The 12,611-nt window shown below is 48.8% G+C and overlaps 1 protein-coding gene across 4 annotated transcripts in view; it reads right to left on the bottom strand.

The window, feature by feature from the left end:
• Positions 1 to 12,018, bottom strand: part of GPAT3 (glycerol-3-phosphate acyltransferase 3) — a 58,623-nt gene extending 46,605 nt beyond the window's left edge. Inside the window, exons 1-3 of one of the 4 annotated variants that reach the window (XM_082726408.1) lie at positions 11,907 to 12,018; positions 11,027 to 11,321; positions 3,679 to 3,745 (exon numbers count right to left, since the gene is read on the bottom strand). In XM_082726408.1, the coding sequence (XP_082582534.1) occupies positions 3,679 to 3,745; positions 11,027 to 11,167 (208 nt within the window). In that variant the 5' untranslated portion in view covers positions 11,168 to 11,321; positions 11,907 to 12,018. Of the gene's footprint in view, positions 1 to 1,702; positions 1,855 to 3,678; positions 3,746 to 11,026; positions 11,322 to 11,446; positions 11,786 to 11,906 lie in introns of those variants that run through there. The other 3 variants (XM_082726407.1, XM_082726406.1, XM_082726409.1) reach the window with 3 other exon arrangements.
• Between the last annotated feature and the right edge of the window lie 593 nt (positions 12,019 to 12,611).

Below are 12,611 nucleotides of genomic sequence, written 5' to 3' on the forward strand. Positions count from 1 at the left end.
GTGTGTGTGTGTGGTGGGGGCGGGGGGGTGGAGGAAGAGATTGGGACGGGATGTAAGACATGCAGGGCAGGAGAGAAATTTAGTACGGGGAATTTCATTAACAATAGGCCATGTGGGCGCCTGGGTGGCTCAGTGGGTTAAGCCGCTGCCTTCGGCTCAGGTCATGATCTCAGGGTCCTGGGATCGAGTCCCGCATCGGGCTCTCTGCTCAGCGGGGAGCCTGCTTCCTCCTCTCTCTCTGCCTGCCTCTACCTGCTTGTGATCTCTGTCAAATAAATAAATAAAATCTTTAAAAAAAAAACAATAGGCCATGTGACCCCAAATCCCTGGAGGTGGTGCCTGTGGGGGGGGGGGGCAAAGGGGGATCCTGAGGAGGCACTTCCCACGCAAACGTTGCTGAGTCGGACCAAGGGCACGTTGTAGAGGACAGCGCCGACATACCCGAGCCACGGCCTCTATTTATCTGTATTGTTTGTGACACCACCAGGACAAGGGCAAACTCAAGCCTTTCTTCCTGCCTGTTAACTTTTGGTCGGTAAGCACTCAACATGTCCTAGTAACATAATGCAGTTTACTGTGGAATTAGTGTCCAGTTCTGAAAATGGCGTAGTGAGTTACATTCATGATAAGCACGACCCTAACCCTGAGTCATTGAAGTCCATTGCACAATCAATCCTTGAGATCAGTCAGGTACCCAAGGATGAGGCGGTGGCTCTTAACAGTCCATGGTCCCTTGCACGATTTACAACAGAGTGAGAGGAAAGTTGGTAAAATCTCAATCCACCATGTTCCTGGGTCTAACAGACGTGCCTGTCCCACGGCTGGAGCGGCGACGCCCACCGGCCAAACGAACGAGGTAGAGGTAACTACGTTCTGCACTGACACGGAGTGCTCAGAACACGGCTCCTTAAAGAGGGGAAGAAAGATGTATCTTCAATGTTGCAGTAACAATGAGGAAACATCCTGAAACCTGGAAGAGGGTGCAATAACAGGGCTTCTAGAATAGACCTTGCTCGTGACCCTGTCTGAAGCTCACTGGGGAAAGCAAGCGGTTTTAACGGGCTCCGCAGCACATGGCTGAAGACAGGAGACAGCGCTTCAGCCACAAAGACAGTGTTTCCCTCGGGTCAGCTTTCCTCTGGCTTGTGAATAAAAGCACAAAAGAAATAGAACCCAAGAGGGGTTTAACTGCAGAGAGAGGGGCTCAAAAAGTGTTTCCAAAACTCCTTCAGATACAAGAGTGGCCGAAGAAATTTTTGGTGCAGAAATTAACACAACTATTTTCCCTGTTTAGCCAATTTCTCCCTCTCTGTTTCCTGAACCTCTCGTCGGCTCGGGAGCGCTCCCACAGCTCCAGTGGCACCTGCTCTCCCGGGGCCCCTGGCCTGCCTGTGACACTTGCCTCAACCTCGACCGGCTTGGCGCCAACTGGCGTTCTTGCCCGCAGCCGCACAGAGACACGAGGCTCTGGAGGCAGAAGACTGCGGCGCCCAGCGCCCCGCACGCTTGTGTGTTTCTTCGGCCTCGGCCCGTCTGTCGGGGAGGAAGTCGCTCCCTGCCTGCGGACTACAGACAGCAGGTGCACCAACAGGGCGCACAACCTGGGACAAGCCTGCCCGGGCAGGATGGGAACCAGGATGGGAGCAGAGGCGCACAGCAGAGACTGAAGCAGATCCCACGCAGTCCTTCGCTTATGGCCTACCTGGGCGTGCATCGCTGTGACCTGTCGGATGCCTGTCTCCTCATAGGAGGCGTAGCTTAGTGGTCTGCGGGACTCATCAAGCTCACAGGTAGCAAATGTTCAGTAACTGCCAATAGTCATTGCCTATTTCATGGCTAAAAGGGACAACTACTCTGAATAAAAGAAGATAAATTTAGGAGACTTCAGCCTTACTCTAAGCCATTATGATTTATATTTTCTCCTCTTGTTCACTTCCACTCTTTTCTGGAGGTATCATAGAAAAGACATGCATGGCAAAAAAACAAAAAAAGGAAGGAATCCAACAAGTGACACTATTCACTTCAGTACAGGCTAAAAAATCTAAGCTAATACTAAGGACACCCTCACCTACTGATTTTTAATCCTCTTAGCCTACCAAATTGAAACGCCTTTTGCATTAATTCATGGCCCAAGATGTGCACCACCACCACCCCAATCTATAGGACTCCACAGAATTTCACTCAAGATCAGTGACACCCCAAATCTCACCAAGTACAACAGAAAACCAGCAATAAAGTTCGTTGTCTCCTTAATCATAAGGATACATATTTAAAAATGTACCTGGAAAAATTAAATATTAGTAGATCTGCTATGTCCAAGAGAAGTTATCTGACAACAAAAGGAATGTGTGTAGCCAGAAATCCCCAATCTTGGTAAAATGTTCCCAGTGATAATACCTGGTGTTAAAGTAAACACCAGAAAGGTCTACTAGTTGTTTCAATCCTTTGAACGTAACAATCCAATTACACAAAATGAGCAGATGTTTTCATTCAAATACTTTGTTTCCAAAATGCACTGTGGTATAATACAGTTTCTACAGTTCCTCTCAGACAAGCCTCTGGAAGACAAATCCCTCCTAGTGAAGTGTTCGACCTCGTGATTATCTATAATCTCAAATCAGATGGGCACAAAACGGGTCCTAAAAAAAAAACCTTTACATTATTTTTGAAAAACACGTAAAGGCTTAGTCTTTTAATTAAATCAAATGACTTATTTATTCCTAATTTCATAGTCATCCCTTCCATAGAATTCTACTTTCCTATGAACCCCTGTCTTAAACAATTCTTAAAATTCTTACCCTCAGTAAAAGAGTTTATTGGAACAATAGCAAAATGCTAAAAGGCATAAGCACTAGAGAGTTCAGTGACTTAATTCACTTTTCAAAAAAACTGACCAGGGTCTTTACTGTAGGACTTTTCTGAGCCCTTATTATTATATAATGTATAATAACTATGTTACCACATTACTCTGTAATGTTACTTTCTAAAAACAAGGTGTTGGGCGCCTGAGTGGCTGAGTGGGTTAAGCCGCTGCCTTGAGCTCAGGTCATGATCTCGCGGTCCTGGGATCGAGTCCCGCATCGGGCTCTCTGCCCAGCAGGGAGCCTGCTTCCCTCTCTCTCTCTCTGCCTGCCTCTCCATCTACTTATGATTTCTCTCTGTCAAATAAATAAATAAAATCTTTAAAAAAAAAATAAAATAAAATAAATTTTTAAAAAAATAAAAACAAGGTGTCACATGTGGTGGAATAATTATTTTTTTCACATAATACCAGTCAGCCTTTAGAAGGAAAGGGTTACCCTGAGGAACATTTTTGAGAACAAGTTAGAATAAGGTACTAATAAAAGCTCAAAAATAAGTTTGACTCTAAGATAGTCTAATTAGCATTATTTTCTTAAATCATTAACTACATCTTTAAAAATTACAGGCAACCACCTTTAAATGTATACTTTAGAAATGCCCTATAAGAACACAAAGATGAACTAGCACACTATTACCTCCTACACAGTGAAAACTCATTCAAAACTTAGCCAGTGGCTCTTTTGCCTAAAGAACAAAAGTATGAGTGGTCCAAGGCCTATAGAATGCACTTTCTGCATATGCCAAGTTCAAACTGGGTAGATGTAAATTTATCCAGTTTGGATGCGTTAACCGTCATAAATGAAAAAGACGACTTACCGACAGAAGCTGAGCTTTTAAGACCCGACTCCTTTGGGACTCCTTTTTCAATTCGGATTGTGGCCCACTGTTTAAAAACAAGTAGTGTTGTTAGTGTAAACGGGTCCATAGACACAAGGTAAGATACTCGAACCTTACTTACACACAAATGGAATTAAACGGTAAGCCTGGCACTCTCTGAATTACAGACGCCCCTGTAAACCTCTGAGGTAGCGGTAGTCCCAGGCTCAAGCACAGCCCTATATTCATCACTGATTATGCTCTAATCAAATGAGCACAAGATCGTGTTTACCCTATTGAAACCCCTCACGCACCTGGGACCCCCAACAAGGACTCCGTGAAAGCACAGGTTATGGCATCAAGTCTGAGTTCAAGGTACTTAATCCTTCTAGGCCTCAGTTTCCAAGGACAATAGTTCCTATTCCTCAGGGTTGCCATGAGGCTCGAAGGAGATGAACGCTCCCCCTCGTGAATACCTACTGAACACAGGAGCCGAAGAATAACTATTGTTTTCCTAACAAATAAGGCATTCCGGGGCTAGACACCTCAGAGACCTGACTGCCTGCATCAGCAATCGGCTTGCGGAAGGGGGCTGTCCACACTTGGGGAACCGGAAAGGAAGTGGGGAAACGGCAAAGCCATCCCCCAATCAGCTGGTCACTTGCCCCTATTGAAATGCACAGGAAATGATGTGGAACCACAGGTTTGCAAGAACTTACGAACAGGAAAAATCAATTCCCATTTTTGTTTTCAGTGTACACGGGAATATAAAGAAATAGACCAAGATGTGATTTGTTATTTTCTCCTTTGTACTTTTCCTATGCATTTCCAAAATTATCCACCATGAACATCAGTGTTCAGAGACCACAAGTGAACTCTGTTGATAGCATCCCAGAAAATGCCAATGGCTATTTTTCCAGTTTAGAAAAGGAATGGTTAAAATTATTAAAATATGTCGATGATTACAATTCCAGCAGCTAACATTGTCTAAACTGAGTGATTGGAGAGGAAGTGGGAAATTGTGATTATTATAAGTAGGACTTCAGTGCCCTTGAAGGAGCAAAAAAAATTTTTCAAAAATATAGTGGCCAAAAACCAGGTATTGCTAGACTCACAAAGAATTAAACAGATTTTTTAAAATGCAAATAAATAAGACAATGAAGGACAAGGACTAAATAATCTAAAACATATACCTGGCGGTCAAGGGGAAGGGCATGACCTGAGTACATCAGGACCCCGCACAACATCCCAAAGAGCCAAGTAGGAACATGTTATTTGCGCTTAGAGAACCGCCTATAAATAGACACGTAATCTTCCTGGCTTCAAGTGGCAAGTCACAAATGATAATAAGACTCAATCTTAATCCGATCGAGCCTTCTTCCTTCTATGGTGATTGAATGCAGGAGTTCTCAAACTCTAGATATACCTCTCATCTCCTCTCCTCTCGATAGACGTGAAGGTTTATTTCCATAGTTTTCACTTTAAAGCTTTTAGTACCTATTGTCATTTATAATTAGACCAAAAAGAGAATTAAAATAAAATTGTGTCATAACCAAACATTTGTTATCTTGGAGCTCACTTTTTTTCTTGCGGCCAGGCGATTTTATTTTTTATATAAGCAGCAATGACGTTAGATTAGGACAATTATTCCATGCTCAAGTGATGGAAAAAACTGATATTTTGAGGCTGTTATGGGCTGAATTGTGTCTCCTCCCAAAATTCGGAAATGCAAATTCCGAAAATTCAACACGGAAACCTTCCCAGTCCTCAGAGTGTGACTGCATTTGGAAACAAGGCCTTTTTTTAAAAGGTGACAAAGTTAAAATGAGGCCTTTAGGATGTGCCCTAAGCTAACACGACTGATGTCCTTCTAAGAAGAGGAAATTTAACAAACAGAAGCACCAGGGATTTGCACGCAGAGAGGAAAGATCCTGTGAAGGCAGCCGTCTGCAAGCCGAAGAAAGAGGTCCCAGAAGAAACCAAACCTGCCCACACCTTCATCTGGGACTTCCAGCCTCCAGAACTGTGAGAAAATAAATTTCCACTGTCTAAGGCACGCAATCTGTGGTATTTTGTGATGGCGGCCCTGGCAGACTAATACAGGGGTGTGCATCCTACAGCGTGATGTGCTACAGGGCTCCACGTTCCGTCACCGGGCAAGCGTCAGAAGGCACACCTGCTCCTCAGTCGGTAGCTCCAAGGTCTGTCCTACAAAATGCAGTTACAGTGTCCAAGACTAGCAAAGTTTCAGGTTGGAGGAGAAGTCACTTAAGCCAAAGGAAATGTGTGGTAGAGAACCACTTTCTCCATGGGCTTACTCCCCAGGGAAGGTGGAAAGCACCAGGCTTTGCAGCCGGACACTGCGAGCGAGTTCTGGCTCTGCACTCCCAGGCCGGGCTCATCTCTTGGGACCTTGGTTTCATCATCCCTAAACCAGCAACAGTACCAAGATAAAAGATTAAAGAAGGTGATCTGTCCAATGACTGCCACACAACGACCACAAAGTGGAAAATGTTGGCTTCCTCCTCCCTCCTCACACCTTACAGTTTATTTAACTTCCAAAATGATCACTTTTTTCCAGAAAAATTGCATTGCATCTTCCACTAAACAACTCTGTCACTTCTACCATGCCAAATGACCAGGTAGCCCAGAGAGAGAGATGGGGAATATCTCTTCAGAAGTTCTAAGCTTCTTCTAGAGGTTATCTCAGAAAACATCTGCCTCCAGGAAACATGAAAAATGCAGTTCTGTCCACAAGAAGATCCTGAAGTAGGACGGTGGCTTTTAACAACCCCATTGTTACTCCCAGATTACTTCCCACCCACCCCCAAAAAGAAAAGTTGAAAGATACTTCCCATTGGGTTCTCCCTCTACTTTACTTTAAGAATCCTCTTGGGGGCGCCTGGGGGGCTCAGTGGGTTAAAGCTTCTGCCTTCAGCTCAGGTCATGATCCCAGGGTCCTGGGATCGAGCCCCACATTGGCTTTCTGCTCAGCAGGGAGCCTGCTTCCCTCTCTCTCTGTCTGCCTCTCTGCCTACTTGTGATCTCTGTCAAATAAATAAATAAAATATTAAAAAAAAAAAAAGAAATAAAAATCCTCTTGGGAAACAAAAAGCAGCTGTTTCTAATTCACACACAAAAAGTGTTAGGTACGATTTTAAGGTAACTTCCTTTTTATTCATGTATTCATTTATTTGTTTTTAAAGTAGGCTCCACACCCACTGTGGAGTCCAGTATGGAAACTCGTGACCCTGAGATTAAGACCTAAGCCGAAATCAAGACTCACACTGGGCTTGAACTCACAGCCCTGAGTTAAAGAGCTGAGCTGAGATCAAGAGTTAAACACTTAACTGACTGAGCCACCCACATACCCCTTAGTCTGACTTTTAAAGCTTAGATCAAAAGCTTGCAAAAATGTGACATTGTCACCTAGATAATAACAACTTTAAGTTCTTACGCTAAAAAGACATTTAAAAATTAGCTAAAAAGAGAAAAGGAGACGATGAAAATTATATAAAAATTCAAATATAAGGTTTATCCAAATAACAGCAGGCCACCATCCGTAGCATAAAACAGTTTCTCGACAGACCTGTCGTCTTGGCAGAGTAAGAACTCAGGCTCTAGATTCAGATTAAAATCCCAATTCTATCACCAACAGCTGTATGCCGCTATCCGGATGACTTAACTCTGTGAATAACCATTCCCTCACCTGTCGGCGGGAGTAACACAGCCTCTGTCAGAGAGCTGTGCAATTAAGCACACTGCCTGGGCAGCTTTTCTTTATCATTACTTTCTGTCATCAACAGCCATGGCCTTCTAATACGCTTATTGTATCTCCAACAGCAGCAATAATGCCTGAGTATTAGAGTAACAGAGGGGTTAGAACCACCAGACATGACATTTATTGACATGCCTTTAAAAGAAGATGAAATCTAATTGGTGGATGGAGGCAAGTGTAAAGGGAAAGAATAATAATTAAAAGGCAAAAATAGTCTGCTCTGACTAAGTATACGGACTCATCAAAGATCTGAAGGTAGGTTACTTAGCCACATAGGAGCAAAAGCAAAAACAAAAAAACAAAAACAAAACCAAAGAGTGTTCCAATTCAGGCAGCACTGAGATTGGAGGACCTCCGGCGAATCGGTGCTTTCCTCGACCTCCCCCACACAGGCACGCAGTAGCTCTCTGGGTCATTCCTCTCTACACCCATGTGGCATCTTACGTGACCTACTCAAGGTCGCAGGGCCAGAAGTTCTGAAGAATCTGTCCATGCTTCCAGCTTCTCAAAAGCTGAGAGAAAAATCAGTGCATCAACATTCATTATCTGTCCCTCACCTGCGCTCTCTGGTTGGATTATTCGTCTCACTCCCTGCCTTCTTCTCTACTGATCCTTTACTGATACTCTCTTCCCACCTCAACTTCCCTGTAATCATGAGCCTTGGGCCAACGCATAGCAGTCCACCACCCTCAGCCCTGTCAGCTTCTGTGGTTGGAAACGGCTTTTTTTTTTTAACCTTAAATCCATGTTCCTGTTTAAAATAAATATGAAAACTTCACACACACACACACACACACACACACCCTCCCAGAGATTCCAACGTGTATCCAAACGCTCCATCCTCTCCACATCCCCACCCCAAAGTTTTACTGTTCATGGTTTGAATTCCTAAAACAATTTTCCCAATACGAAGTTGCAATAATGCTGTATAAACTCCTTAGAAATCATGATATACCCCTGGAAAAACACCAGCTTAGAGAAAGAAACCACCAAATCCATTGAAAACTAAGTGCTAAGGACTAATGAGTAACAGAAGGACCAGGCCTTGCACAGAATCAACAAAAAGGCGATGTATTTGTCCAGAACTAAAAATGTCCGAATACTGAACAACCAGCACAATTTTTAAGGGAATTATTCCTATAGTCGGGAAAAGCAATCCACTGTACCACCCAACTGAAACGTCTGTGAAACATCTAAAGCTGTTCCAGCAGGAGGAGGAGAAGCCAAGGGTCACCACTTCCTTCTTCTGTGCCTAAAGCAGACATCACTCTGGGATCACAGCTCCTTCCTGAGGAGCCCAGCTGCTCCCAAACACAGGTGCTCCAGTCAGCGACAAGTCAGCGCTGGCCCACAAAATGAATCCCCCTTCCAATTACATATATGCCAACCATCACTCTGACCCAGTAACTTACTCTAAGCAAAGAGGGTAGTTCCTTAGGCTGCCATCTACCTGGTTTCCAGGCTACGTGGTCTATCTCCCAGCAACAAGCAGCGCCTCTCTAAAAGTCTCTTCAACTCTAGATGGACAAGAAAAACTGAAAACTTCAGGCCCTACCTAACTGAAGACCAGATCCTGAACTGGCTACATCCCTTCCAAGTATAGTAGATGTCTGCCAGGCAGACAGCAACTAGCTGGTCTCTCTCCTTGACAGCTCTTTTAGTTGTACCTTGAATGATCAAAGCACAGCAGACAGGAGTCAGAGGCTGGAAGCCAGTGTGTGGGATCTCCCTCTACTCCAGCCTCACTTGGGGTATAAATTCCAAAAGACACTATTGTACGGGGGAACAACTCAGTCATTTCAGAGTTCTGAGAAAGAGTTCTGAACACCAGCCAAAGAGGATCGTCTGCTACGGGGAGAGGATCTGCAGAAGACCTAGCGGTAAAGAAGCAGCCTAAGAAACTCACAGCGCAGCGGGTCCAAGTTCAGAGTGTAAAGCCAACAGGAAAGTCAAACACTGCCCCGTATCTCCCAGCAGAAACAACAGAACCTCTAAAACCTGAAGACGAGGATGAAGAATCGAATCCAACTTCAGAGATGACACAGGAAAGCAGCCACAGAAAGAAAGTGCAATAAAAATCTGGGGCAAAACAGGAGATTAGCAGGTAGAAGAGAGTTGCAGGTTAGCAAGTGAGAGATAGGTGGGGAGATTAGCAGGTTAGAGATGCGTATCTGGCAGCCACCCCACTCACGGAGAGAGAAAAAAACCAGGCCTGCGGGTAGACCGAAGATAAGGGCAGAGAAATGAGAACGTGATTTGGAAGGTCCCGTAGGAGTTAGAGAAAAAAGGGTGGCAGTGTCTAAATAGTAATATTATTCATTTTAATTAAAAGCCGCAGACAATGTTTTAGCAGCTAACACCTACAGGCACCCTTCTAAAATGCTTGACATGTTAACTCACTAAACAACCCTGTGCAGGGTGCCTGGGTGGCTGTGGGTTAAGCCTCAGGTCCTGATCTCAGGGTCCTGGGATCAAGGCCCAGCCTCAGGCTCCCTCCAAGCATCTGCTTCTCCCTCTGCCCCTCCTCCTGCTCATGCTTGCTCGCACAAGCGCTCTCTCGCTCTCTCTGTCTCTTAAATAAATAAATAAAATCTTTTTTAAAAAAATAAACAACCCTATGGAAATAGATGTTATATTGTTATTCCCATTCTACAGATGAGTGAAATAAAGCACAAGAAGTGGGTGACTTCCTTGAGGTCACAAACTGAGAAGCGGAGCAGACTCTGGAAGCAAATCTGAGCGAACCTGTATCCAGAGTCTCCTCATCACTGGACTACGGGTCCTCTCCTTAGTAAGACTCTTGTCTCCACTTAATTCAAGCAAACCACTGACTTCTGAGGCTGTCCCCTCCCCGGGAAAAGGGGGTAACACTGGCCCTCCCTCCCTTCCAAGGCAGGGAGGAAAGAGAAGGGAAAGCCCTCGCCCCAGTCACGTAGTTATGCTCCGTGTAAGGCTGAGCAGCCGTGGCTCCCCATCCGCTAACAGCTTTCTGTGCAGAATTTGGAAGCAAGGAGAACAGAGGTCAAAAAAGATACATTTTCAAGGACATTTCAAGTGCTTTGGTTAGATAAAATTTCCATGACTCCATTAAAATATAATCAGATTTCCCTCTAACGCCCAGCAATCAGTTTCTTATCTTGAGCATAAACTGGAACATAATGCCTTCTGGACAGCCTTAGTGCGTGAAAGGACCTCTGAAACCTGGGGCTATAAACCTGGGCCGAGCGAAGGGACACCACGCACTAGCTGACGGACAGACAGAAACCTGCAGTATACAAGACAGCTGCCTTGTTCTAGCCAATACTAGTAATAAAGCCGTGGTTTACGGAGGAAGGGGCTCTGCGCCCAGCAGGGAGAACAGGGTCTGAGCCCGGACCCCCCACTCTGCGGGAGTAGCCCCGACGCTGTCGGTCTCCGCGCGACTGCGGGGGACAAACGCGCGCCCCGCGGGCCGGCTGACCTTCCGAGACGGCCCCCTCGCACCAGCTCGGCTCTCTACAGCTCTGCCCCGGGGTCTCTCTCCCTAAAGCCCTCAGCGGCGTCGGGGCGCCCCATCCCCCGGACACTCACCTCTAAAGTTTTCACCAAGATTTTCATGTAGATCTCGGAGATGCCCAGAGACACCCCGAAGGCCGAAGGCAGGAGGACGAGGCCGAGCACCAGCGTCAGCCAGGTGGAAAGGATCTTGCCGGCCAGCTCCGCGCCCTCCATGGCTGGGCGCGCCCTCTCGGAAGGGGTCCGCGGAGGCGGTCCGAGCGCGACGGCGGTGTCCCTGTCCCCAGGCGGGCGGCGGCGGCGGCTCGGGGAGCAGAGGCGCGGAGCCGGGCTCCGGAGAGTCAGCGCCGCCGCCTCCCGGCGCTCCCCTCTGCAGGGAAAGAGGAAAGGAAGGAGAAAACTTGGAGCACGACGGCGATTTCCTTCCTTCCCCTTCGGGCTCCTCCCGGCCGCGCCAGTTAACTCTCTCCCCGCCGGAGGCCCGCGCGACGCCACCGCAGCGGGCGCAGACCTGGGCGCAGCTGGGCGCGCCGGCGGGCGACCGGAGCTGGGGTGAGCGCAGTGACACCGCGGCGCGGGCCCCACCCCGGGGCCTGATTTCCTCTGCGCGGCGTTTGCGACGACTCAGCGGCTGAGTCACCCAGGCCCTCCCGGAGCGCGCGGCCCCGCGGGCGCCCCGCACCACCGCACACGCGCCGCGGGCGCAACTGGCGCCAGGCCGAGCCCTGGGTCGGGGCAGGCTGCGCCCCTGCGCCGGGCGCCCTATTTCTGCGCCGGGCCTCGCCCCGCCTCCCCCGCCACCCAACCCGGAGCCTCCAGGCGGGTCCGCACCGCCCGCGCCGCCGCACACGCCCCCCGCCGCCCCCGCCGCGCCCCTGCTTCCCCGCGCCCCGCCTCCCCCGGCCAAGGTCCTTTGGGGAGCAGAGCTTTGGGCAACGCGTTAGCATTTCTTCACCCGCGGAATGACGCATCCGGGACGTGGAGGAGGTCGCGGCTGTAAATCAAGCTCCTGCGGGGAGAGGGCGGGCACCGGGCGCGGCGGGGCCGCCGTTGGCGCCGCGTCCGGGTCTCCCGCGCCCCCTGCCCCCCGCCCCGAGCAGCGGCGCGGCCCGTCTCCCGCTCGCCGGCGGAGGGGAAGCTCTCCCCGCGGCCGCCTTCCCCCCGGCGCGGGCGCCCTTCGGCCGAGGCCGCGCTCTCCGCCGGGGAAGGCGCGGGCGCTGCGGCCACCCGCACGGCGCGCAGGAGCGCGGGACGCCCGGCTCCGACGATCGCGCGCCGCCGGCCGAGCGGGACCCCGCGGCCTCGGCCGCCCGCGGGACACCGGGAAGGCCGAACCCTCCGTGGCTTTCGCGACCTGAGCCTGCCGGACCCAGAGCCTCGGGCTGCCCGAGCTTCCAGAGCGCGACCGAAAGGGGCCGGAATCTCCCGCACCAGGCCTCCTTCGGGGGTCGTCTCAAGCTGGAAAAACTGGGAGGACGAGCGGATGAGAGCGCCAGGGTCGAGAGCAAACGCTTCAAGGAAACCTGCCCCTGCCCAGGGTGTGGAGGAAACGGGGCGCAGAAAGCAGGAGACGAGCCTCGAGGCGAAGAAAGTACACGCTAGTCCTGCGCACCTCCTGCCCGGTGCGGGCCGCGAAGAAGCAAACAATTACGAGTTGGTC

The sequence above is a fragment of the Mustela nivalis genome (genome assembly GCF_964662115.1).
Source record: "Mustela nivalis genome assembly, chromosome: 4".
NCBI lineage: Eukaryota > Metazoa > Chordata > Mammalia > Carnivora > Mustelidae > Mustela > Mustela nivalis.